The 27,860-nt window shown below is 50.9% G+C and overlaps 1 protein-coding gene across 36 annotated transcripts in view; it reads left to right on the forward strand.

Moving 5' to 3' along the window:
* KANK1 (KN motif and ankyrin repeat domains 1) overlaps positions 1-27,860 on the forward strand; it is a 217,675-nt gene that overhangs the window by 165,066 nt on the left and 24,749 nt on the right. For 19 of the 36 annotated variants that reach the window (XM_089337133.1, XM_089337132.1, XM_089337121.1 and 16 more), the window contains one exon: positions 23,483-26,158. In XM_089337133.1, coding sequence (XP_089193259.1) covers positions 23,483-26,158 — 2,676 coding nt within the window. Of the gene's footprint in view, positions 1-6,806; positions 6,941-20,900; positions 21,116-22,714; positions 22,822-23,482; positions 26,159-27,860 lie in introns of those variants that run through there. The other 17 variants (XM_070051187.2, XM_070051236.2, XM_070051183.2 and 14 more) reach the window with 11 other exon arrangements.

The following is a 27,860-nucleotide window of genomic DNA, read 5'->3' on the forward strand; positions in this document are numbered from 1 at the left end:
TTGGCAGGGACTGGACGGGTGTGCCCTGACCAGTGCCCCGCCCTGCCAGGGGGTGAATCAGCGTGATGAGACACTGATTTTCAAAACCCACTAGGGTGGAGCCCTGCCAGCCTGAAGGCCACTCAGGGAGGTGGGATGGCTTGCAGGGCAGGCCGTTCCAACAGTGCCGCTTACGGGAAAAAATTGCAAAATGCCAAAGTACTGTGCCACCAGATTTTTCCATTAGCACCACACTTTGCTCAGCTTCCCGGTGTGACCCAGGGACATCTGTTTGGCTGAGTGCGGGAAAGTGGCTAGCATCGCCTCCTAAGCTCTGTGCATGTGGAGGGCGGGACCCGGCAGGCCTGCGCACTGCCTCCCCTGCTCCCACGTGCCCCCACACACATGCCCTGGGCTTTCTCCAGGGGCAGGTGCTAGGATGTGAGTTGAACTCTCAGCAGCTCGGGATGCTGGCTTTCTATGAGGAAACCTGAGAGAACACCTTCCAGAAAGCTACAGGAGACTGAGGCTGTAGCCTTCTCTTCCAGGGTGGTAGTACTCGGTGAGGTTGGAAAGCGAACTTCCCACCTAGTGGCGCGTTCACACTGGGGTCACACAGGGCCTTCCAGGAGGAGTGACACAAAGCTCAGGAGAAAGATGTGGTTCCTGCGTCCCGGCTGCAGCCTCTCGCCCCATGGTGGCCACGCTCCTGTCTTGATAGTGGACCAGCCTCCAGGCCCTGTGAACGCTGGTCTGCCCCTGCCCTCTTTTGACAGGCAGAGTGGACAGTGAGAGAGACAGAGAGAAAGGTCTTCCTTTTGCTGTTGGTTTACCCTCCAATGGCCGCCGCGGCCAGCGCGCTGCAGCCGGCGCACCATGCTGATCCGATGGCAGGAGCCAGGAGCCAGGTGCTTTTCCTGGTCTCCCATGGGGTGCAGGGCCCAAGCACCTGGGACATCCTCCACTGCACTCCCTGGCCATAGCAGAGAGCTGGCCTGGAAGAGGGGCAACCGGGACAGAATCCGGCGCCCCAACCGGGACTAGAACCCAGTGTGTTGGCGCCGCTAGGCGGAGGATTAGCCTAGTGAGCCGCGGCGCCGGCCCTGCCCCTGTCCTCTTTTGGTGAGGGTGGCTGGTGGGATTAAGAGCTTTGTAGTAGGCTGTTGCTGTTCTGACTCCCTGCTTTCACTGTCACTGACTTGCATCTCTGCTTTTTCCCCTAACCCTGTACCCTCGTTGTGGGCCGTGTTCTGACAGGACCCCTGGTGAACAGTCCTGGTGCCTGCAAACGTGGTGGGCTTGCCCAGTCCTTTGTGGCTCCATTTAGTAAGAGCCGAGCCGTCCTGGGAGTTGTATTAGTAGGGGCGCTGCCCCTTCTGGATGCTGATCCCCAGTTCTGCCCTTCCCTCTTCCCCAGTCGGTGGCTCTGCTCAGAGCCCACTTCTCTCGATCTGGGTGTCTTTTCTGTATCTGTTACTATAAGGTCTTCTCACTCCTCGTGTCCTGCTAGCTAGCTCTCATCCATCTCCCAGCAAATACACGCAGAGACACTCCCAGTGGGAGTCCATGTCTCCTTCCTCTTATTTATTTATTTAGTGCTTTGTGTTTCTATCAGATGATTACCATCACCCACTTCCAGTTGGGAATAAGGCTTCTGCCTCACTGGTATGCAAGCTTTAAGGTTTTAAGAGGCAAGAATCCTTATATCATCCTGTGCTTTGGATGCCCATCTCGCCTTGCTCAGCACCGTTGTCAGGTCAGCAGCCCTGCTGTTCAACCAGCAAGTGTTCATAGAACACCTGCTTTGAGTCCACAGCCTGATGCTGGGGTTATAACACAGAGAAGGCAGGCCCAGTGCCTGCCTGAGGATTTGTGCGATGGAGTTGAGCCCTGCCAGTTGACGGCCTGGTAGTGCTCTACGCCAGCTTGTTCTCTGCAGTTCCCAGGTGAATGCTCTGTGAGGTCATGCTCTGGTTACCGGGACATTTTTCACAAGTGAACAGGTGGCTTTCACTGTGCCACACACACTCGTGTGGAGGTGAAAATGGTACCATCTGCTAAATGCGTTGGGTTCCAGGGAGGAGGGGACTGGGTATAAATGGCTGTCCAAAGAAAGGTCATTGCCAGAGGCCATCTGGAAAGTTCCTTCTAATTCCCATTGCCTCTCGTTTCTTTCCTTGTGTACTGGGGGCATAGGAGAAAGGCGAGCTGCTCTTAGTATTGAGTCTGGTTTGCTGGGCTGGACTCTGTTATTTCTGGGTGTGGATAAGCAGAGCTGTAGGTAAGATGGTTGCCTCTGGGTGCATGCCGAACCGGTCTACCTTTGTTCTGCCCCACTGTTTTCTCGGGAAGGTGTCTACAGACATCATTTCTCTAAGATGGGAGGAAAGGAGCTAGTCCTTGTTTTCTCGTATTTAGTTCTGTGACCTCCAATTTTTTGTCACTTGACTTTTTTAAATTTGGTGAAAATCATCATTGCGAGTGCAAGCCAGGCTGTGATGAAAGCCTCTGGTGTGAGCACGCGGCATGATCTGAGATCTGTGCCTGTGCACGTGTGGAGGGAAACGGGCTTCACTGAGCCGGGGCGTGGGGAGGAATGCAGGGCACCTTTTCTTGCCTTCTAAGATTGGGTTGTGGAGTGGCTTCCTCCTCCTCGTGTCTGTGTGTGTGTGTCTGTCTCTCTCTCACACACACACACACACCTCTGCTGCAGGAGAAGTCACACACCCACTGCGGCGTACTCCTCACAGGAGAGGATGAGCCCAGGGCCTTTTACTCCCCCTGCAGGTTCTGCCAGCCCTGTCACAGAGGTGGGTGGAGAAGGCATCCTGCACTGTGGGGAGGGGCCGCACCCACCTTCTTCCCCACTGGGGCTTCACAGACACTCGGGACCATTGGCTATCGAGCTCAGCTCTGTGTCAAGGCTGAGAGAAGACTGGGACAAATGGTGTGCTAAGGGGCTGCTGTTTGGTTCAGCGGTTAAAATGCCCACGTCTGGGTTGCATTCCCAGTTCCAGGTTCCTGCTGTTGTAAACCTTGGGAGGCAGCAGGTGATGGCTCAAGTACTAGTGTCCCCACCACTCCCGTGGGAGACCCAGATTGGATTCTCAGCTTCTAGCTTCAACCTGGCCCAGCCCTGGCTGTGTGGGAGTGAACCAGCAGATGGGAAGAGTTCCCAGATGAGGCAGAGGATCAGCGACAGAGCGGTGACTCTGAGAGTCCAGAGGGAGCTGTGGCTAATGGAAAAGGGGCAGCTGCAGACAGCTGGTTTGCAGATGGCCTTTGCAAACAAGGGCAGTTTTGCCTGAGGAGATTGGGCGGCAGCACATTAGACAAAGAATGAATGCTACAGCAAGAGCATTGAAAGAGGAGGGTGGTTTTCCCCTGCCCCACTTTGCTCCCCTTTCTTGAGTTCCCTGAGGGCTCCAGGAAAGGAGGAGCCTGGGTGGTGGCTGTGTTAGGGCAGCAGCAGAATGAGTAGTATCAGTGGAAGAGCAGTAAGCTTACAGGTGACATACGCATCACTGTACAGTCCCAGGTCATCATGCTGCCATCATAGGCTTCTTGTGAAAACTGCACGAGTTCATGAATGTGTAAACATTGAAACGCTGCCGTGCAGAAGTGTGCACAGGGCTGTGGAAGGTTGGAGACAGGGAGGCCTAGGGAAGACTGAAGACCAGATGCATTTGTGCTGTAGCCACGAGCCTAGGGGGCGTTATGAGATGGACAAGCCAGGAGGAGAGGAACACCTGGGGAAGGAGGTGAATTCAGGGTTTGTCAGCACACACACATCTTGGGGTGTGCACGGTGTGACTCACATCGCCGCTCACTGCTTAGCTGAACCATACAAGGAGGCCGTGATCCTGTTGGGCCTCACAGCCGCAGGTTCAGAAATGTTCTGTTGCAGCCCAAGGTTCTGGGGCCGCCCTCTGGGAACCCAGGCTGCGCTCTCTGTGGTCGACCTGGGGTGGCAGAAGTCTTCTGTCTGTAGCCTGTTGCCTTTTCTGCTTGCTCCCTGCCCTTCAGAAGAGAAGCCTGGACTGTATCCTCATCACACACCACATTTGGCTTCTTCCTTTGTATGTGCAGTAAGAGAGTATAGGCAGACAGGTCTGTCTTTCCACGGTGGGAACCTTTATGATGGATGGTTTCCTTGCCCCAGAAGCTCCTACTTGTAATTTGTTTGCCTTGTCAACCTTTGGCATCCTCTGTTAAAGGATTAGTTGTTTATTTGCATACAGTGACTTTTTTCTGCAGGACCCGCCTTCATAGAAGCATAGAGGCACACACCCACAGGATCAGCTATAATTACCTGCAAGTACTGTATGTAATAAGCTGTGTTCTTACCAGAATACACTATTTATGAATAAAAATTGAACACTTTGTTCACATGTTTTCCTCACTGTAACTCTGGGAACAAATACTTCGATGTTGATGCTTGGTTCAGAATATAATGTGATGAAGTAATACCAGATTTTTTTCTCTATCAAAAACATGACAAGTCCAAGGGAATTTTTACGTACCACCGTACGTTATTGACTGGAACTTATCAAACTGTGTACTTACAGTGAGTAGATTATATAAAATTTCTTTCTTTCTTTTTTAAAAGATTAATTTGCTTGAAAGGCTGAGTAGAGTTAGAGAGATTTTCCATCTGCTGGTTCACTCCTCAAGTGGCTGCAACACCCAGGGCTAGGCCAGGTCAAAGCCAGGAGCTCCCTCTGGTCTCCCTAGTGGGTGGCAGGGACCCAAATATTTGGGCCATCTTCTGCTGCTTTTCCAGGCTCATTAGCAGGGAGCTGAGTTGGAAATGGGGAAGACAGGACTTGAACTGACGCCGTATAGGATGTTGGCTTTGCAGGTGACAACTTGACCTGCTGCACCACAGCACTGACCCCATGTTTAACTCTCAAAAGGGGAAGTAATAGTCCTAATGGAAATCTCATCAAATTGATGGGTTATTGTTAAAATAATGTGGAAATATTTGGACCTGATAATGCAAAAGATCTGGAGGTGGAAGCATTCTCTTAGTTGGTCATTTCTTGTCCAACAAGTGGGTTTCCTTGGTATAAAACAAACCCAAATGAGTACCCAGAAAGATGTCTGTCTTAAGCATGGCCACTGTGATGCCATCCAGAGGGAATGGAAGGGGAAAGTATGAGGAGTGAGGTCAGGAGTGTGCAGGCACCAAGCAAAGCTGTGAAACTAGGTGAAGCTAGCTCCGCGGTGAGCTGCCGCTGTTCTGAATTCTGTAAAGCAGGCTGTCTCAAGGCATCCCTAATCCTTGTTGATCTCTGTTACTGTTTAGAACTGGCTTTGCTTGTTAGCCTCATGACAGAATTCTGCAGATCTTGTTCCACTGGAACTGCCTTTACCCAGCGTACCTAGGCACAGAGGAAGCAAATGTTGAAAGAACCTGTGTTGTTGTTGTCTTTTTTCTTTTTTTAAATTGAGGTGACGAATTTTAAACATCAGAGGGACAAACCATTCTTAACTAACTTTAAAAAATAGAAATAGAGGGCCGGCGCCGCGGCTCACTAGGCTAATCCTCCGCCTAGCGGCGCCGGCACACCGGGTTCTAGTCCTGGTCGGGGCGCCGGATTCTGTCCCGGTTGCCCCTCTTCCAGGCCAGCCCTCTGCTGTGGCCAGGGAGTGCAGTGGAGGATGGCCCAGGTGCTTGGGCCCTGCACCCCATGGGAGACCAGGAAAAGCACCTGGCTCCTGGCTCCTGCCATCGGATCGGCGCGGCGGCCATTGGAGGGTGAACCAACGGCAAAGGAAGACCTTTCTCTCTGTCTCTCTCTCACTGTCCACTCTGCCTGTCAAAAAAAAAAAGAAAAAAAAATAGAAATAGAGAGCCAGCGCTGTGGTATAGCTCATAAAGCCACTGCCTGTAATGCTGGCATCCCATATGGGCACCAGTTTGAGTCCCAGATGCTCCATATCCAATCCAGCTCTCTACTAATGTGCCTGGGAAAGCAGTGGAAGATGTCCTAAGTGCTTGGGTCCCTGCACCCACATGGAAGACCTGGAAGAAGTTCCTGGCTCCTGGCTTTGACCTGGCCCACCCTGGCCATTGCAGCCACTTGGGGAGTGAACCAGCAGATGGAAGATATCTCTCTCTCTCTCTCTCTCTCTCTCTGCCTTTCAAATAAATAAGTAAATCTTTCAGGAAAAAAAAAAACCAACAGAATTAGGGGGTTACTCAGTGGTGTTATCACCCCAAAACTGAATGCACTTAGTTTGAAACTATTTCTGCCCTTTGCAAGTTGCATGGCCTTGATTTGAATAAAATGTTGAAGGGAATGGGGACAGGAGAAGGGCTTGGCTCTGCGGTTTATGTGTGGCGTTTTTAGTCTTCAAATTGCATGTTGCAGTAAATAAGAATAAACCCAGATGAGCCACCCCGGCCTCCAGTCCAGCCTGGCCTTGGCATGAGACGAGGCATTGCCGCTGTCAGCCAGCAGCTGCCCGGAGCTCAGGCTGTAGCAGGCAGCCCTCTGGACACCGAGGGTTGCAGGCCGAGGAGTTAGTCAGGGGGCAGGATGAGGAAACACTGGCTGCCTTGCTGTCTGAGTTCTCGTAGAATGAAACGTTGACAGCTGCATTTCTAGCCTGGCATTTCACACCTCTGAAGGGAAGGAGGATGACTGGTTTGAAAAATTAGGAAAATGGGAGAGGTCTCGGCCTTTTATGGTGGTGTTTGTTGTTAAGACCCCTGCTAGGGGTTCTGTCGCGCGCTAATTTTTGCTGTCTCACTGATGCTCAGTCCTGGCATCGCACCCGTGGCCAGCAGCGGCTGTTAGCCGGGCAGGAAATTCCAGATGGGTATAAATAAATCCCCGCACCAGCTCCTGGGCGCTCTGCCTTCTCCTGTGTGGAGCCTCTTGAACGCCCAGGGAAGTGGGCCTGGGACGTGGCTTCCTGCTTGCTCAGTCACCGTTATTTTCTTTCTAGGTGGGTAAGTAAGAAGGTCCAAACAGAAGGGCGCGCGTGCCGTTTGGGTGGAGGTGGCAGAAATATAAACTCAGTCTGCAGGTTGTGGACAATATTTACTTGTGTTACAGGCTGGAAAGGATAACTCGGTGTTCGATCGTGGGGTCAGTGAAAATCTCCGCTTTTGCTAGGGCTTTCACATAGAGCTGTCATTGTTGCAGGAGGGAAAGTGTGTATAGGTTAAGGTTTGAATATTTACATGTACGCTTTATTCAGATTACAGGATTTCCTTCTCTGTTGCTAAATCCATCCTTAGTCGTTTTTCAGCTCTTCCCTGAGCTTTTTCCTCATCACCCATAGGGAATTGCTCAGTTTGCATTAAATCTGGTTGATTTTTTTTATATATAAACACTGTGAAACAATATAATGACTGAGATTCATAAAAATACTATAGCTTTCTACAGCCTTCCTCTCCTACCCCAAACAACTATACTGGTTTTGTAAGCAAAGCCCTTTATCTCCTGGAGCCTTGCCTTGCACTGCTTTTCTGCTCTTTAGAAAATTGCCCTTGAACTGGCACATTTCCTATATGCACCACAGCGTGTGTTAGGAAGAAAATCTGGAAAACAGCAGTCAGTCCCCAAGCCAGTTCTCTCCTGTGCGTGCCCCACGAGTTTGGGCCGGATTTCTGCAGTAATTCTCGGGCTTAGACAGTGGGTGGTAGAGAGCCACCTGGCCTCAGGGGATGCACAGCACGTGCTGAGGTAACAACATCGTGGCTACTCCAAGGCAGGTTCTGGGTAAAGTGCCACTGCCTCTTGTAAATGGCACAGAGCACTGCTATGAGGGCCGCCGTGTAAAGCCAAGGTCACTGTTACTGTCACAGGCCTCCTTAACACTTGGATATGCCCCCTCCATAAGACCATAGGCTGATTCCTTCCTAGGACAGTCACTCTTCCTGCTTTTGTCCCCTCGCAGCCTGGCGTCTGGCTTCTGACGTCAACCCAGTGGAGGTGATGATGCAGCCAAGGGGACCCTGACTGGGGATGGCCAGGTCAGGCCTGTTAGGAGAGGTGTTGCTGCAGAGAGCAAGGCTGCAGGCTCCACCCACCAAGCTCATCTGGTCCCACAGCTGCTGCAGCTGATGTCTGTCTATGCTGGATCTCCACCCTGCCATGCTGGGAACTCTGTGCCTGGTACAGTCACTGCTGACTGAGCAGAGTTGGCTGTTGTAAGTCCCGCTGATCCCCTTATTTCATGCATAGACATCTTAGGACTGCGTTGAAGGATCCCAGGCCTCTGCCACCCATTGCTCACCCATAGACTAGGAAACGTTTGTAGCTCCTGTTTTTGCTCTGTGACGGGAAGGGGTTGGGTACCCTCCCACACAGGCAGGCCATGTGGGTGACTGCTGGGAGGATGCACTGCCTGGTTCTGGGTGTGGCGGTTGCACAGCGGGTAACACAGGGCAGTGCTCTGAGCACATCCCAAGATGCCCCCTGGGGATCGGTGCATGCCACCCGCTTCCTTGGTGAGAAGGAAATATTTTAAACATAGCAAGGTGCTCATTGACTTCTGTGTGCTTCGGTCTTGCCTCCTTCCTGGACGTTTGGGTGTTGGACTAGGGCACTGCATGTCTCACATGTGCACTTGCACAGCCCCTGTGGTTTCCACCGCAGCTCCCTCCACCACTCTGGAAGCAGAACCACGTCCAGGTTTTAGCAGACTGCGGTGACTTTCAATAAGTATCTCAGGGGCCGACACCGAGGCTCACTTAGTTAATCCTCCGCCTGCGGCGCCAGCATCCCATATGGGTGCCGGTTCTAGTCCCAGTTGCTCCTCTTCCAGTCCAGCTCTCTGCTGTGACCTGGGAAGTCAGTGGAGGATGGCCCAAGGGCTTGGGCCCCTTCAGCCGCATGGGAGACCAGGAGGAAGCTCCTGGCTTCAGATCTGCATAGCTCTGGCTGTAGCGGCCATTTGGAGGGTGAACCAATGGAAGAAAGACCTTTCTTTCTGTCTCTCTCGCACTAACTCTGTCAAATAAAAAAAAAGTATCCCAGACACCTCACACCCAGTCTTCACAGGTGGAGGCGGGCGGGGGTGTCAATGGGGAGGAGGAGGTCTGGACTATCTGTGGGCCACCAGGGTTGTGTGCTCTACTAAAACACATAGGGTGATCAGGTGGTGCCAACAGTCCGTCACTACAGGGCGGCTGACGTGACAGCTGGCAGAGGCCCTGGAAGGGTGTGCTGGGTGCAGGGAACAGAAGGAGCAAAGGCAGGTGGACTTGAAAATGGCTCAGTACAGGGAGGCTCAGGATGTGGAGGAGAAGGAGGGAAGTGCCAGATTGGGGAAAAAGCAGGGACGACTTTGGGTGCCATGGAAAGGAGCGTTTAGGCTTCATTCTTTGCAGTCAGCCTCCTGGCACATCCATCTCAGGATTCATCATGGAGAGTCTACACGTTTCCCAGGCAACCTCAAACAAAGGTGAAATTCCTCCAGGAGTGTGTAATACAGGGCGCCCAGACCACCGCGCGGACAGCAGGCCGCCTCACCGGCAGCTGGAGCGACCGCAGAGTCTTGGCTGTGCTCCCTGCTGCCCGGATGCCTGCGCACGGAAGCATGGGGGTGGGGAGGGGAGGTAGGAAAATGTCGTCTTAAATTTCAGGCCGACATAGCATCTGTGAAAACTCCCATAGCTCCTGCGCCAGCTTCTGCTGCCTGTCTCTTCAGTCTGCTTTAGTCTAAAGCAGTCCTTCCTTATGACACTGACAGTTTTAAAAACAGAGGCCTTTCCTGCAGCCCAGTGTCTTCAGGTGGGTCCGTCCATGGTTGGTCCCCGGGCTCGGGTCTCCCAGCTTCTCGGCAGGAACTTGAGGCAGCAATGCTGTGCTCCTCGGGCTGCACCTCACCGGGGCTCCCGGTGGCAGCTGTGGTCGGCTGGCCAAGATGGTTCTCTCGCCTTGCTTTCCACGGAGTCCCTGTTTCCCCTTTGCGCCTGATGAGTGAGCGTGTGGGAGGTCCTCAGACCACACACGTCCTATTCTTTGGTAGCCAGTCTCCGCCAGCTAGCCTCAGCGTCCATGGGTGATGCCTGCTGTGAGGAATGCCACGTGGACACTGTCTATTTCCTCCTATACCAGAGTCTTAAAAAGCTCATGGAAGGTGCCTATCATAAAAAACTCTATAGACAGGGACCTCAAAAAATCTGTCAAGTCGTGGGTGTCATACATGGCAAAGCAGGTTAAACGTCTACTTGAGACACCTGCATCCCGCTTTGGAGTGCTAGTTCGAGTCTTAGCTCCTCCATTTCCAGTGCAGCTTCCCACATGTGTGCCTGGGACAGTAGCAATGATAGCTCAAGTTCTTGGGTTCCTGCGGCCCATGTGGGAGACGTGGATGCAGTTCTGGGCTCCTGGCTTCATTCTAACCCCGCCCTGGCTGTTGGGGGCATTTGGGGAGTGAACCAGGGGATGGAAGGTCTCTCTCTGTCTCTCCCTCTCTCTCTCATTCTGCCTTTCAAATAAATAACTAATCTTTCAAAAATAAAAGCAAAGCAAATAGGCTTTAGTCACAAGACTGTGGTTGTTAGCATTCCTGTGCACTGAGTCAGGCCCATGGTGATGGTGGGAACAGGTGCCAAGGGCTGGAGGCACGCGCTGCCATCTCCCCATCTACCCCCCTCCCCCCACCCTCCACCACATCCGATGTCCATTGGGAGCAGAAATTGAGCCCTTCCTTGCTTGTCCCCTCCCAGAGTCCCGAATAAGGAGCTCATCTGCATTATGTCTCCACTACTAAATCGCAGCCCCTGTGGCCCCTCGTCCTCCTGCTGTCACCCACGGCCCAGGAGACTGTTTGTCATACTTTCATGAAAAGGAAATCCTATCATTTTCCTCTACGGTGAGTCATCCATGGGTTTAAGGAGAAATATTTTCAGTTTTAACAGCAGACTGAGGAAATGGTTTCCAGCTCAGCCCAGTGTAACTGAAATTCGTCGGAACTCCTCAGCGACCTCCTAAATCTCCAGGGGTACAGGCTGTGGCCACGGACCAGTCAGCTCGCGTGTGGGCAGTGTCCAAGTTGTGCTGGTTGCGTCCATGGCCAGCATTTACTGTCTGGTTTAGTAGATAAAACTCAGGCAATGCAAAGGAATTTGTGATTGCAAGAGAAAAGTTCCTGGGGCCTGCAGCACTGCACACAGCGCCTCCTGGAGGATGCCCAAGAGGATTTTAGTGTCAACTCAAGCATCATTTACTCCCTTCTCTAAAGCCCTGTGGTAGTTTGCCAGTGCACCCCAGAATCAGGAGGGTGACCTGACACCCAGGGCCCTGGCAGTCTGGGGCTCAGGCTTTGCAAGGCCCCCTTTGCAGTTTTTAAAAATAAAGTGGTGGATTTTGCATATGGTGGTTCTTCTGTCTGGTGCTTCACCCATCTTCTCCTTATCCCCGTACCCTGCACACTGCCCAGGGGATCCTACACGTAGGATCTCCGTGAAGAAAACTTGCAGTCCTCTGCCCAGGGCGAGTCCCTGCTCTGTCCTGACACAGCTACTGCATTTTACTTTCCCCAGACTTACATGTGACCATGTCTGTATCTCTGGTCTCTGTGTTCTGCCCAGACAAGCTGTGTCTCTCTTGCTTTGTACCTTGCAGTGTCTGACACGTGGTAGAGACTTAATATTTACTGGCTGGAAGAATAAATCCATTCTTCAGTGTGACAGTTGCGTCTTATTTAGATCAGCATTGCGTGTAGGAGTGTGGGAATAGATGACCTTGGAATATGGAGCTGGGAGCTGGTCGAGGATAGGGAAAGACACAGGGATCGTGTGCAGGTGGAGAAGAGGTAAGGTCGTTTCTGAGAGGGAACCTGAAGATGTAGGGAGCAGCCAAGAGGCGTTCAGAGCAGTTAGGAATGAAAAAAGCAGTGCCACGCTCAAACAGCCACATCGGCAAAGCAAGCCTGTGGCGATGCAGCTGTGCCTCATGTGACTTGTCACTTGGACTGGTCTTTCGTATGAACCTGATGGCATATGCTTTGGCTTTCTATCACGTTACCATGCAGTTTGCTTGAAGTGTTTGGGTAGCTATTTAAACTGCTCTAACCGGATGAGAAGGTATTGGTGATAGTGAGATGTGTGGTATCAGCTCCAAGAAAGAGGGATTCTGGCTTCTTAGAGCCTGACGCGGGAGGTGCCCATCCTCTGAATGAAGGAATGCATTTCAGTTGGGAGGAGAAAGATCAGGTGTAAGGATAACTCTGGTAAGTGTAAGCCAGGAGAGGATCGCACCAGGGCAACATTCTTTTAAAGCCAAACGAGGGGCTAGCATTGTGGCGCAGTGAGTTCGGTGGCTGCCTGCGACGCAGGTATCCCGTATGAACGCTGGCTCATGTCCCACTGCTCCACTTCTGATCCAGCTCCCTGCTAATGAACCTGGGAAAGCAGCCGAGGACACTCAGGTGCTTAGGCCGCTGCCACCCACGTGAGAGACACAGGAGGAGTTCTGGGCTCCTGGCTTTCGTTGCAGCCATTTGAGGAATGAACCAGCAGGTGGAAGATCTCCTTCTGTCTGCCTTTCAAATAAGCAAGGAAATCTTCAACACCAGTGAGGCCTGCTAACATGGCTCCTGGTGTCCCTCTGTGGATTGGGTCCAGGGAAGGGAGTCCTGGGCTCTGCCGGAGCTTCATGCCAACAGCGCCCTGCAGCTCAACCCATTCGGAAGGACCCAGCTGCACGGGCGGTGGTCTCCACGTCGCTGGTGCCTTGCTGGGGAAGCCGCGTTGCTGAGTCAGCCCCATGAGGACGTGCCTCTCTGCCTGCCTTCCTGCCTCTGGTTTTCCTTCCTGCCCCCAGGCCTTAGCCGCGCTGGAATCTTTCCTCCTGCTCCAGACAGCAGGCTGCTTGCATTGGCTACTTCGAGGGATGCACATGTGTGCCAGTGACACCAGCTCTTCAGCCCGTCTTTGTCCACCCATGGGGGTACGCATGGTGCTGGAAATGAGCCAAGCCTTCAGCATCGGCAGTTCTGCCGAACATGCAGCGAGGACAAGCTCAGCACGGGGTGTGACAGCTGTGGCTGTAATTCTTTCTCCCAGCACCATTAGTCAGTCATTGGGCCTGGAGCGTGCCGCGGTGAGGCCAGAACAAAGCAGCCAGTGTATCCTAACTAATAAATGAGGCATAATGTCGAAGCCTGGCCATGGCAGTTAGTTCAGCAACCTCAGGTGCTTTTCACTCGTGCTGAAAGAAAGGCTCGTTGTGGTCGTGTATGGAGAAAAGCACCGAGGACGGTCGTGCTCAGACGTGGCTTGTTGCACTGCTTCTCGCTTGAGCCAGGTGTCATGGTCCCCCTGAGAAACGAAGACTTGAAAACGACAGCTGCCACGGTGCACATCTTCACAGTTGGAGGTGAAGTGTTCAGCCTGCTCACTGTGTCCAACATAGGCTTTCCTTAGGATGGTGCGAGTGGTGTCTGGGGCTATGCGATTCTCCACTGGGGCAGAGAGGGGCTTCCTGGTATTGCAGAAGGTTTGCAGGCGACCCCAACTCTATCCTTGGATGCCCCTAGTGTTGACAACCGGAGATGTCTCCAGATACTGCCAGAGGCCTCCCAGGGAGACAAAATAGCCCTCTGCTGAGAATCGCTGGAACCAGGCCGGCACTGCCACACGAGTGTTCGATCTTCTAGCCTTCTGCTTCCTGGGAATCACACTCATTTTTAGGTCTTCCCAAGCCAAATATTATTTGGACAGAGAATTCAGTATCACTGAAATGGTGTTTGGAATGTTCCCATTTCCATTTCATTAATGCAGAAAAGCTGCAAGGAAATAGCATTTAAAAAAAAAGATTTATTTATATATTTGAAAGGCAGAGTTAGAGGGAGAGAGACAGAGAGGTCTTCAAACCGCTGGTTCACTCCCCAAATGGCTGCAATGGCCAGAGCTGGGCTGATACAGGGCCAGGAGCCTCATCTGGGTCTCCCACGTAGGTACAGGGGCCCAAGGACTTGGGCCAACCTCCACTGCCTTCCCAGGCACATTAGCTGGGAGCTGGACCAGAAGTGAAGCAGCAGGGACTTGAGTTGGCACCCCTATGGGATGCTGACATTGCAGATGGTGGCTTGACCCATTATGCCACAATGCCAGCCCTGAACCATCCCATTTTTTAAGAGATAAATATGCAGGTACTTTAAAAAGTTTGTGAAAAATGGAATTAAAAGATGAGAATATTTTGGCAGAAAATTTATACATAAGAGAAGTCTTGAAAACGTTCATGGAAAATGTGTACTATGTAAATTTTTTACATCAAAATAAACTTTTAATTCCATTTTCCACTAACTTCTTGAAATAGCCTCATATGCAAATAAAAAGTAGACTTACCATTGGTTTGTTATTTTCAGCTGCTCTGTGAACAATGTGGGGATTTGGCCTGTGCTGGGAGAGTTGTCTAATTGATGCTGTCACGTTGGTACTGGGTTACCCCAAATTGCAGACTATGCAGAGTGGGATGAGAGAGGGCCAAAGGAAAGAGGACTCGGTGACCCACGTCTGGGAGGTGGGTCAGCTCCGAGAAGTGGCAGGTCAAGGAGCACTTTACAGAACACTGGTACACATTCTGATGATGCCCCCTCATGTGTGATCCTTGCTTCACATCTGCCTTGCATCTTTATTTATTTAAAGTCAGAGTTATAGAGAGCCAGGGAGAGGCAGAGAGAGAAAGATCTGCCATCCACTGGTTTACTCCCAAGGTGGCTGCAATGGCCTGGGGCTGGGCCAAGCCAGGAGCCAGGAGCTTCATCCAGGTCTCCCACATGGATGCAGGAGCCCAAACACTTGAGCCATCTTCCACTGCTTTTCCCAGGCCACTAGGCAGCTGGATCAGAAATGGAGCAGCAAAGACTCAGCCAGCCCCCATATGGAATGCCAGCGGCGCAGGCAGTGGCTTTACTTGCTGTGTCGCAACTCCAGCCCTTACATAGCCCTCTCTCTCTCTCTCTCTGCTATGCTGTAAGCCTTGTGAGAGAAGAGGTCTTACCTCATTCCTTTACTCTATGTCCCTGGCTCCCAGAACAGGGCTTGGTAAGTAGCAGGCGAAGATGGATAGATGGATGGATGTCAGTAAGCACATCGATGACAGATGTTGCTATGCCTGTAGTAATCAGTATTGCTGCTAAGTTGAGCATACAAGTAAATTTTCCCTTTGCTTCCCACTGTACATGAGCATATCATGGGATGAGTATTCCTTTGCTGAAAATGCTTGGGTCCAGATGTGTTTAGGGTCTTGGATTTTGGAAAATCTGCATATCTTCATACAAAATGAGATATCTTAGTGATGGGCCCCAAGTCCAAACAGGAAATTCTTTTGTGTTTCAGGTCACCTCTCACACAGAGCTTGACAATTTTTTTTAAAGATTTATTTATTTGAAAGAGTTCCACAGAGAGAGAGAGAGAAGGAGAGGCAGAGAGAGGGAGGGGTGTCTTTCACCCGCTGGTTCACTCCCCAGTTGGCCACAACAGCTGGAGCTGAGCTGATCGGAAACCTGGAGCCAGGAGCTTCTTCTGGGTCTCCCACGTGGGTGCAGGGACCCAAGGACTTGGGCCATCTTCCACTGCTTTCCCAGGCCATAGTAGAGAGCTGGATCGGGAGCAGAGCAGCCGGGATACAAACTGGCACCCATATGGGATGCTGGCACTGTAGGCGGCGTCTTTACCTGCTACACCATAGCCTACAATAATTTCCTAGAATATTCTGAGTGTGCGTGTTTGGACTGCTACCTGGCAGGTGAGATCAGTGTGGAATTTTCCACTCGTGGTGCTCAGAAAGTTTGAGTTTTAGAACATTTCAGGTTGCAGATATTTGGATTATGGATACTGAGTTTTATAGCATCTGACCTGCTCCCCCTGAATTTCATTCATTCTTTGCCTACCGCAGTGTGATCCACACGGTTGTGAAGGTGAACTTTATACGCCTTTAGGCCCTGGCAGTGACTCTGGTGGACAGATTGCCATGCCTCGGACCCTGACACTCCCCAGTCTCACTGCTTCCGTCTCCTCTAAGCTCCCCTGTCCCGCAGCTGCAGGAGCAGGCTCTGCCCGCTCTTCCCTGCCACCTACCTCTCTTTGCTTACCTGATCCGCACAGCGCACCTCCTGGGCACCTCCATTCTGTCTGGCTCACTTGTTCCCATGTGTCCTTACAACTGACCTCAGTTAGTGCCTGTTTAGGGTGTTTGGGCCTCTCTTCCCTGTTAGACTGGGTCTCATTTTATGTCTTATAAGTTCCTCCTCCCACCCTCTCCACTGAATAGGACCATTTTCTGCATTTAATTAAGCTTTCAGTAAACATTCTATAATGAGGGGAGCGTGGTGCCAGGAGCAGTCTCCGCCACAAGATTTCCAGACGTTCAGAAAATTCTTTAAACACCAGGGACAGCCCTGCAGTCTGAGTGCTGTGTTGGGAGCTGTTACTCTCCGATTGCAGTGGCAGATTCGGCCGGTGGATTTCTGGCCCTGGGCACGCAGGCGTGGTTCTGTGAGTCCACAAAGGCTTTTACAGTCACGGGTCTCCTTGTAGCCCACCTAGGATCGGCCTTTAAAATGTTGTTTTTCACTTCCTTTGTGAATCTTGAATTCCAATTTTGTAACAAAGTTTTATTTCAACATGCAGCGTTTTTCTTGTTTTTAAGATCTCCTCTTACTCTGGGGGTGGGGGTATGAGGAGAAACTCCTATGATTCAGTTTGGCGCCAGTGAAAAAGACCCAAAACGAACAAAAGCTGAATGAGATCAAAGTTTCTGTCCTTGGAACTGGGCTTTCCAACGGTCTTAGAGTAACTCTGACCACAAACCCTTGAGACCCAGGCTCCTCCGAGTGGGTCGTGCCTCCATCCCTAGGTGTGCACTCGTGGTCTGAGGTAGCCGCATTCCAGGCAGCAGGGTGGAAGAAGGAGTAAGTACGAAATGAGGCTGGAGAACTGTTCCTGTGTCTTTTGAGGGAGGTTCCCGCCGTTTGCAGTGTGACATTCTTGCTTTTAACCGCACTAACAGCAAAAGAGGCTGGGGAAACAGACTTCCTGTGTGTGTACCTAACACTGGGAGCTCTGTAGGTGTGGAAGACTGGAGCACCCACACTGAGGGCCGTCCACTGGCTTTGCCTTGGCTGCCCATTCATGCCACTCCGAGTGCGCTTTCTAAGTGTTGCCTTCAGTACCCTGCTGCAGCTTTGCCAACTGTGACTTAGAATGCTTTCCGAAAGACAAACACACATGTGTTGTAAAACTTTATAAAGAATAAAATTTAAATCGCCATAATTCCACAGCCTAAAAATAACAGTTACGACAGCATCATAGGAAAAATGTCTTTAACACTAATATTTAGCAAATGACTTCTCTATTCAGATTGGGAGGCTGCTCCTCAAAGTGTGCTGTGTTACACTGAATATTCAACTATTTATTCCTTCCATAAACACTTCTAAACATCTCCTTCATTCCTAAGGCCTTGTTCATTGATTTGTGTGTGGAGGAGGGAGGTGGAGAGAAATAAAGGAAATTTAAAAAGTTGTCCAGCACCAGGAGACAAAGGGCTTCAGAAAGTTCACAGAAAATTCCCATTATCTTTTAATTCCACCATTCCACAAACTTTTTGAGGCTCTTCTGAAAAATTTGAGAAAATTGGGAAATAAATCAGGAATCCATAAGTGCCATGTTCACGTTCATGTGCCAAAGGAAAAGCCAGAAAGCAGAAGATAAATAACGCAGAGTAAATTGTACCGTCAGCAGTTGTGAGAAAACGACACATTGAGAACGCACGCATCTCACTTTTTGGGTTGCTAGAGAGTGAAGTTTGGGTGACGGGTTCTCTGGGCGGTGTGGAAACAAGGAGAGCTGAGGGTGGTTAAATTCTAACCAGTCCTGACTCCCAGAGGGAGAAGTCCAAAGTGCGTCGGGAGGCTTGAGCGTGACCCGTGTCTTTTGTGCTTTTTACTCGGAACTAACTGAAGGCGCACCTGCTAATAAGGTTTTGCTGCTTCGTGTCACTGGTGTTGTGGAGTTCTCAGCAGTGAGTCAGTGCGCCTTCCCTGTTGTACATGCGCAAACGGGAAAAGTAGCTGTGTTGAGAGATTAAAACACACACCTCCCCCCCCCCCCCCCCGGAGTTCAGCACATTGTTAACACCTACCACTAGATGGTGAGATAGGAATAACTATTTTTTTCTCCCTCCTTTAAATGGTCTTTTGGACTTTTATTTATTTTTTTAATTTCCAAGCAAGTACTATATTGACAACTGGAAAAAAAGGTTTTGTTTTGATGTGGCTGTTCATTGGCGGTGTGCGAGGGGGGCGCCCGCAGTGCTCTGGAGCCCATGAGGGTGGAGGGTGCCCCCAGCACCCAGGAACAGAGGCGCCGTGCGCATGCCTCTCAGCTGCCTCAGGTGGCAAGGCTGAGGCTGCTCGGCTTCCACGCCACAACGCAGACCCTTTCCTGGTAAGGTGCCTGCTCTAGCCAGGAGACAGAGCCTCTCTGTGGCGACACGACTGTCTGCCCACTCTGGTTATTCTCCTGGCACAGCTGCATCAGAGAGCATGTGCTTCCAAAAGGATCCTGGTTTCCTGTTTTCATTAACAAAACAGGAAAAAAAAGGAATGCCTGTGCTTCCGGGGTCTTTTCCAAGAAGTCTTTGCCAGTACCTATATCTTGCAGGGTTTCTCCAATGTTCTCTAATAATTGGATGGTGTCGGTTCGTAGATTTAGGTCTTTAATCCATGTTGAGTGGATTTTTGTGTAAGGTGAAAGGTAGGGGTCTTGCTTCATGCTTCTGCACGTGGAAATCCAGTTTTTCCAGCACTATTTATTGAATAGACTGTCCTTGCTCCAGGAATTGGTTTTGGACCCTTGATCAAATATAAGTTGGCTGTAGATGTTTGGATTGATTTCTGGTGTTTCTATTCTGTTCCATTGGTCTATCCATCTGTTTCTGTACCAGTACCATGCTGTTTTGATTACAACTGCCCTGTAGTATGTCCTGAAATCTGGTATTGTGATGCCTCCAGCTTTGTTTTTGTTGTACAAGATTGCTTTAGCTATTCGAGGTCTCCTGTGTCTCCATATGAATTTCAGCATCATTTTGTCCAGATCTGAGAAGAATGCCTTTGGTATTTTGATTGGTATCACATTGAATCTATAAATTGCTTTTGGGAGAATGAACATTTTGATGATATTGATTCTTCCAATCCATGAGCTTGGGAGATTTTTCCATTTTTTGGTATCCTCTTCTATTTCTTTCTTTAAGATTTTGTAATTCTCATCGTAGAGATCTTTAACGTCCTTAGTTAAGTTTATTCCAAGGTATTTGATTGTTTTTGTGGCTATTGTGAATGGGATTGATCTTAGAAGTTCTTTCTCAGCCATGGCATTGTCTGTGTATACAAAGGCTGTTGATTTTTGTGCATTAATTTTATATCCTGCTACTTTGACAAACTCTTCTATTCCAATAGTCTCTTAGTAGAATTCTTTGGATCCCCCTAAATAATGAATCATATCATCTTCCTTCCCAATTTGTATCCCTTTAATTTCTTTTTCTTGCCTAATGGCTCTGGCTAAAACTTCTAGAACTATATTGAATAGCAGTGGTGAGAGTGGGCATCCCTGTCTGGTACCAGATCTCAGTGGAAATGCTTCCAACTTTTCTCCATTCAATAGGATGCTAGCCTTTTAGTATTTTTTTTTTTTTGTCCTACTTAATACTATTGGTTGAACTCTGTAAATAACACACAATTATTCTTAGGTGTTTAAATTTAACTGAAAAGTGATCTCTGTTAAATATAAGAGTGGGAATAAGAGAGGGAGGAGAGGTACAGTTTGGGACATGCTCAATCGGACTTGCCCCAAATGGTAGAGTTAGAAACGTGCCAGGGGATTCTAATTCAATCCCATCAAGGTGGCATGTACCAATGCCATCTCACTAATCAAAGTGATTAATTTCAATTCACAGTTGATCATAATGATAGGACTAAGAGTCAAAGGGATCACATAAACAAGACTAGTGTCTGCTAATACTAACTGATAGAATCAAAAAGGGAGAGAATGATCCAACATGGGAAGCAGGATACACAGCAGACTCATAGAATGGCAGGTGTCCTAAACAGCACTCTGGCCTCAGAATTAGCCCTTAAGGCATTCGGATCTGGCTGAAGAGCCCATGAGAGTATTTTAGGCATGGAAAGCCAAGACACTCTGGGAAAAAAAAAAAAAAAAAAAAAAAAAAAAAAAAAAAAAAGACTTAAATGAAAGATCTCTACGAGTGAGATCCCAATAGAAAGAACAGGCCATCAAAGAAGGAGATACCTTTCTCTGAAGGGAGGAGAGAACTTCCACTTTGACTATGACCTTGTCTAAATAAGATTGGAGTTGGCAAACTCAAAAGGCTTCCATAGCTTTGGCAACTCATGACAACAGCCTAGGGTGATTACTGATGCCAAAAACAAGAGTGTCAAATTGTTAAGTCAACAACAGGAGTCACTGTACACTTAGTCCTCATGTGGGATCTCTGTCCTTAATGTGTTGTTCAATATGATTAATGCTATAACTAGTACTGAAACAGTACTTTACACTTTGTGTTTCTGTGTGGGTACAAACTGTTGAAATCTTAATATATACTGAATTGATCTGTATACAAAGAGGATTGAAAATGAATCTTGATGTGAATGGAATGGGAAAGGGAGCGGGAGAGGGGAGGGTTGTGGGTGGGAGGGAAGTTGGGGGGGGGAGCCACTGTAATCCATAAACTGTACTTTGGAAATTTATATTTATTAAATAAAAGTTAAAAAAAAAACAGGGAATGCCAAAGTGTTGAGCGTGTTGGGGGGGGGTGCCGAAGCCCAGCCGACTTCATCGGTGAAAACGCTGCTTAGGGTGTTTTTGCATGGCCTGTTGGAGCAGAGTTTGTGCAAAAGTTGTAGGTCTCCTTAAGGGGCGTGGACCCAGGGCTGTCGGGCGGGGTCAAGCAGCGGGAGCCAGCTGGAGAGCTGTGTGGGGGGAGCGCCGAGCTGAGCAGTTTTGCGGACCCCTCTTGCCTGGGGCTGGGACCCCACAGCGACCCCACGGGGGTGCAGGGGGGTTCCGGGTGTGACACCGGAGCCTGCACTTTCTCTTTGCTCGCGGGTTTCAGACAGCGCTGGAAACAGGTCTGGCGGCATGCTTTGCGTGAGTGCTTTCTCCCTGTGGAGTTGGAAGTTGAAAGGAAGGGCGGAAAGACAGGTTTTGTGAGCGGTGCTCTTGGGTCAGCTCTCCCGAGCCTGGGGCTGTGAAAGGATGGATGCAGACCCTTCCTTCAAGTCCAGTCCACCCCGCGCTGGTGCCTGCCTTCTAACAGCCAGAGCAGTTTCATATTGCTTTAGATCGAGACGCTAGGAAAACCTGCCCCTTTTCCTTCTTTGGGACTAGGTTTTTCTACTTGACTTTCCAGTCTTTTGGAAGAAAGGGCAAATGGGGGCAAAAGGGTTATTCTGAGAATTTTGCTATGAATGGGGCAGTGTATATAGCCTCAGGAGTGCAGACCGGCAGCCCTGGCTGGCCTGGGGGTGGGGGTCCTTAGGCTTGTTTTCCTGAAATGGTGGTTTGAAAAACAATGCATGGATTGAAAAGGTTTTTGCACCAAAATACACTTACCTTAGATTTATTTTTTTAAATGTTTGGGAACAGAGACACGGGGAGCTCACATCTGCTGGTTCTCTCCTGAAATTCTGGCAAGAGCCAGTGTCGGGCCAGGCTGAGGCCAGCAGCTGGGGATGCAGTCCAGGTCTCCCATGGGGGTGTTAGGGGCAGTGATGGAACCAGGACAGAAGCCTCAGCCATGCTTGCTCATTGCCCAAAAGAGATAAACATTGGAAGGTCTTCCTTGCCCTTGAATCTCAGTTGGGTCCCACACCCTATTGCCTTCATACCCCACCCCCCAGGGAAGACCAGTTCCAGGAATTCCCCTCTGCCTTCTGCCCCCTGCCTCACCCCCATCCCTAGCCCTCCTAAAATATAAAAAGGTCCCAGGCCTTGGGGGTCGGGGCCTTCTGCCAGGTGCTCCTTCAAGGTGCTCGTGGGCAGTTGGTCGCCCACCTCTATGAATTTATTTTCTCTGAATAAATTTGGTCTGGCTGTAAATCATACACTGCCTCCTCTGTTCTGCACCTCTTTTTTCCTACATTTTGCTGCCCTGTTTGAAGAGGCACCAATCTGCAACTCTTTTCCTAACAGGTACCACTGCTTGAGCCATCACCTGCTGCTTCCCCAGGTACATAGGAGCAGGAATCAGTAACCAGAGCCAGAGTGGGGCATCAAACCCAGGTGCTCTGATATGAGATGCAGGCTTCTTATTTGCCAGGCACCGAACTTTTATCTTTTAATTCAGTTTTCCGTGAACTTTTTGAAGTACTTTTTGATGTACTTGAACCTTGACATTAATCAGGTGGGTTTGTGTACCCAGCCTAGAGGCAGGAATGCAAATGGCTTACATTTTCACACACTGCTTTGGGGTCCTTTCCATAGCTCTAAACTGCGGAGCTTGTTAGTATGGCTTGAGAAAAATAACGTTCTTTGACCTTACAATCCAAACAGATAAAAATGGCCTTGCTTTTAAATTTGAAACGTGTAGCTCAGGTCAGCAGTGCAAGGTCTCTGCTCTGAAAGGTTCTTGTGTTTCCTTTTTAAAATGTTTGGTTTAGCTGCAAGTGGCATTTACTGAATGCCACGTGACCCAGTAGTTGGAGTCTGGGTTTGCCCTTTGTTTTGATTCTCCTTTGCAACTCTGTGGATTCATCATAAGGACAGAAGAAGTGTCCTTGAGATCATAAATGTTTTGTCCAGAGGGGAGACAACTTGGCTGTAGTTGGAGGAGAGTTTGGCTGTGGTTTTACATGGTGAGAAATTGGGAAGTGGAAGATACAAAGTAGAACAGCGGCTGTCCTCTGTTTGTGCTCTTGCACCTGTGCTGCAGGAGCCGGGCACCGACATCCTGCGTCCTGGCCTTCTTAGCCAGGAAGGCATCAAGGCCAGGTGTGAGCTTGTGGGGGTGGTCGGGGTCCAACAGACCTGTGCCAGGACTAGCGGGGAGAACAGGCCCGCTGGATCTGCTCTGCCTCTGCCACTCTGCCGCTGGCCTCCAGCTTTCTGGGCCCTGGGCAACGCTTGGTAAATAGGGATCGTAGTGTTTGCTTGCCATACTGCAGGGACCTGCAGAGGACAAATGTGCCCTATCTGACCGTGCTTTCAAGTTCTGAAAATGCATTCTTTTAAAAATAAGGTATCAAGGGTTTGCTTTGTTTTTAGCTGTTGAAAATTGTCATCCCATATATTCTTTATGAATGAAATATGCATCTCTATTTTTACTCATGGGGAAACTCAAGTTCAGAGAGGTTTAGTAACTGGCTTGCCCAGCTCAGCAGATGGCAAGATGAGAACGTGTGTCTGTCAACTCTTAAAATCGTGCCTGCTTGCCGCGTTGCAGCATACTCAGCTGCTAGTTCTTACCACGAAGTGTGTGAGACAAAACGGTGATGTCCTCTTTGCTCTCTCTGCCAGGAACAGCAGATGATGTCCTGAATGGAGACCATGACAAGGAGCAGAAAGACCCCTACTTTGTGGAGACCCCTTATGGTTACCAGCTAGACCTGGATTTTCTCAAATACGTGGACGACATACAGAAGGGCAACACCATCAAGAAACTGAACATCCAGAAGAGGCGGAAGCCGTCCGTGCCATGTTCGGAAGCCAGGGCCGCACCTGGTCAGCAAGCTGTGTGGACTTCCACCGACTCCTTGTCGTCCTCCAACAGTGATGACAGCAAGCAGTGCCCCAGCTTCCTCCTAGCCAGAAGCCAAGTCACGTCGACTCCAGTCTCAAGGCCGCCTGCCCCTCTGGAGAGCTCACCTGCCTTTCTTACCATCCCAGAAAATCGGCAGCTGCCACCGCCGTCGCCACAGCTCCCAAAGCACAATCTTCATGTCACCAAGACGCTGATGGAGACCCGGAGGAGACTTGAGCAGGAGAGAGTCACCATGCAGGTGACCCCGGGTGAGTTCAGAAGGCCCAGGCTGGCCAGTTTCGGAGGCCTGGGCTCCACCAGCTCCCTCCCCTCCTACATGGGCTCTGCAAACCACAATTCCGCCATGCACCAGCTTCAGAATGGATACCAAGGCAATGGGGATTATGGTGGCTATGCTCCGGTAGCCGCCACCACTTCCTCCATGGGGAGCTCCATCCGCCACAGCCCCCTGAGCTCAGGAATCTCCACCCCAGTGACCAACGTGAGCCCCATGCACCTGCAGCACATCCGTGAGCAGATGGCCATTGCCCTGAAACGCCTGAAGGAGCTCGAGGAGCAGGTGCGAACCATCCCTGTGCTCCAGGTTAAGATCTCCGTCTTACAAGAGGAGAAAAGGCAGTTGGCCTCACAGCTCAAAGACCAAAGGGCTGCATCGCAGAACGATGCCTGGGGGGTGAGGAAGCGGTCGTACAGCGCGGGGAATGCCTCCCAGCTGGACCAGCTGTCCCGGACCCGGAGAGGTGGCGGGGAGCTGTACATTGACTATGAGGAGGGCGAGATGGAGAGCGCAGAGCAGAGCACCCAGAGGATAAGGGAGTTCCGGCAACTCACCGCAGACATGCAGGCCCTGGAGCAGAAGATCCAGGACAGCAGCGGCGACGCCTCGTGGGAGCCCATGGAGAACGGGCAGTGCCGGCCGCGGGAGTGCCGCTCGGTGGCGGTGGGTGCCGATGAGGACATGAACGCCACCGTGGTCTACCACCGGGGCTCCCGGGGCTGCAGAGATGCCGCCGTGGGGACAGTCACTGAAACGAGGAATTCTGGGGTCAGCGTGACAGAGGCCATGCTTGGAGTGACTACTGAGGCTGACAAAGAAATTGAGCTGCAACAGCAGACCATAGACGCCCTCAAGGAGAAGATCTACCGCCTGGAAGTGCAGCTGAAGGAAACCACGCACGACCGTGAGATGACGAAGCTCAAACAGGAACTGCAGGCTGCCGGATCCAGGAAGAGAGCTGACAAAGCCACCATGGCCCAGCCCCTGGTTTTCAGCCAGATGGTGGAGGCAGTGGTGCAGACGAGAGACCAGATGGTTGGCCGGCACGTGGACATGGTAAACGCGTGTGTCGGGACCTCCGTGCAGACGAAGAGCGTGGGCATCTCCTGCCAGCCTGAAGGTAAGGATCAAGACGCCGGGCCTGAGCTGCCCATGAGCTGCTGGGTTGTTAAGGAGAGGGTGGAAACCCGTGACCAGTGCACCGGGAGGACCCTGGACACCTGTGACAAGAGCGTGGGTGTGGAAGTCAGTGTCTGCGAAACGGGGAGCAACACGGAGGAGTCTGTGAACGACCTGACACTCCTCAAGACAAACCTGCATCTCAAAGACGTGAGGTCCATCGGCTGCGGAGACTGCTCCGTCGACGTCATGGTCTGCTCCCCGACGGAGCGCGCCTCCCGGAGCGTGAACACCGAGGCCGTGGGCCGGGTGGAAGTTGCTGTCACGGCGGCGCCACACACCACAGACCGGCACACCAGCACCGCTTTGCAGCAGGCCAGCCAGTCCACCAACACCGAGACGGCCTCCTTTGCTGAGGCCAGCACCAACACCTGCCTTAGTACTTTAGACAAGCAGACCAGCACGCAGACCGTGGAGACACGGACAGTGGCCGTAGGAGAAGGCCGCGTCAGGGACGTCAACTCCTCCACCAAGACTCGGTCTGTCGGGGTGGGAACGGTGCTCTCCGGCAATTCTGGGCTTGACAGGCCGTCTGCTGTGAAGACCAAAGAGTCGGGCGTGGGGCAGATCAATATTAACGACAGCTATCTGGTGGGACTCAAAATGAGGACCATAGCGTGTGGGCCTCCACAGCTGACGGTGGGACCGGTGGCCAGCAGGAGGAGCGTGGGGGTTGGGGATGAGCCGGTAGGGGAGTTCCTGGAGAACCCCCAGGCCCAGGCTCCGTCTGGGGTGATGACCAGCTTGGATCACTACATTGAGCGCGTCCAGAAGCTCCTGGCAGAGCAGCAGACGCTGCTGGCCGAGAACTACAGTGAACTGGCAGAGGCTTTTGGGGAACCTCACTCGCAGATTGGCTCCCTCAACTCCCAGCTCATCAGCACCCTGTCGTCCATCAACTCTGTCATGAAGTCTGCAAGCACCGAAGAGCTGAGGAACCCCGACCTGCAGAAAATCCGTCTGGGTGACATGACAGGTAGGTGGCACCCGCAGGGGCCTGGGCGTGGGAACGTGGCTTGGTCCATTTTCTGTTGCTGTGTGTGGACTGCCAGGGCCTGTGTCATTTATAAAGAACACAGGCTTCTTTGGGTCACTGTTCTGGAGGTGAGGAGGGCCTAAGAGCATGGCACCAGCGTCTGCGTGGTGTCTGGCGAGGGCTTTCTTGCTGAGGCATCACGTGGCACGGGGCCTCGCATGCTGAGACCAAGCAAGCTCACTTTATCCCGCGGGAACTCCCACGGTAGCCACAGTGATCTACAGCCCAAATTAACACAGCGAGGCCACTCACGAGGGCAGGCGGAGTAAGCTTCCAGCTCCTGAACTTAAACGGGGCTGCAGGCAGGACCGCGGAGGCTATCTTTCCAGGGAGTTCTGCTTGTTTCTGACGGCTGGGGCTGTTTTTTGAAACCACGGAGTAAGTTTCAGAGGGGGTAATGGGCAGAATGAAAACCAGGAATCAAACTCCATAAGCAACTCTGGATTCCAGTATCTGGTAGCTTTGTTGGCTTCTGGCTGAAGACTCGAGCTGTGAGAAAGATGAGCCAGTGTTGCCTGGCCTAGAAGTTGTCTTTGAGCGCTGCCAGTGGTTTTGTGATTTTGGTTTTGTTTGTTTGTTTAATTACTAAGAGGGATAGTGGGAGAGAGACACACACACAGTAGAGAGAGATTTTTGATCCACTAGTTCACTCTGCAAATTCCAGGGCTGAGCCAGGCTGAAGCTTGGAGTCCAGAACTCTATCCAGGTCTTCTGCATGGCCAGCAGGGACCCAAGAACGTGAGCCGTCACCTGCTGCCTCCCAGGGTGTGCATTAGCAGGAAGTTGGAAGTAGAGAAGTAGAGAAGTTGGGGCTGAAACCAGGCACTGCGATCATGGGATGCTGGCATCCCAAGCAGAGATGGAAGCTCTGTGCCACCTGCCCATCCCAGGGGCTGCCAGTGTGTTACGATGTTTTATTCTTGATCTTCCAGTTACATACTTAGCATACTCACCCATTTTACACAGCATTGCCTGGGGGAAGGAATCCTATACTGTCTGTACCCACAGCTGTCAGTATATTGCCAATTCAAAGTACTGGTATAACATGTTTGCAGTTAAAGTTTTATGAGCAGAAAGACACCCCATTAATTCCCTAACACAGCAGGTGACTGCTGACTTCCTGCTGTGTGTGAAGCGTGGGGACAGGCTCTGAGGATGCTGCAGTTGTCCTTATGGTGCCCACCTGCTAGTTACGGGTTCGTAACTCGAGGGTGCGTCAACACTTTCATGAAAAAAACTGTGTGGATTTCAGGGTTTATGTACAGTAGAATAAGCTTACCTTTTAGTTCCATTTTTCTGCAAACAGTTTGAAGCCTCCTTGAATGGCAGGATGTGATAGGTGCTGAGGGGACAGTGACCAGAGGGTGGCAGTGGTCAGGGGTCCAGCTCTTTGAGCTGTGAGGCGGTCAAAGCAGGAGTCTCTGACTAGGGAGCCTGGAGCCGCAACTCTGGAGTCTTTCCCCACTTTTCCTTATTACGGTGCTTCCATGTTTTGTGTGTCTCACTCTTCCTCCTTTGTATTTATTCTTGCTCATCTCTTCTTTATTTTTTTTTATTATTGTTATTTTTTTTTGACAGGCAGAGTGGACAGTGAGAGAGAGACAGAGAGAAAGGTCTTCCTTTGCCGTTGGTTCACCCTCCA

The sequence above is a fragment of the Oryctolagus cuniculus genome, chromosome 1 (genome assembly GCF_051225735.1).
Source record: "Oryctolagus cuniculus isolate XC-2025 breed Fujian yellow rabbit chromosome 1, ASM5122573v1, whole genome shotgun sequence".
Classification (NCBI taxonomy): domain Eukaryota; kingdom Metazoa; phylum Chordata; class Mammalia; order Lagomorpha; family Leporidae; genus Oryctolagus; species Oryctolagus cuniculus.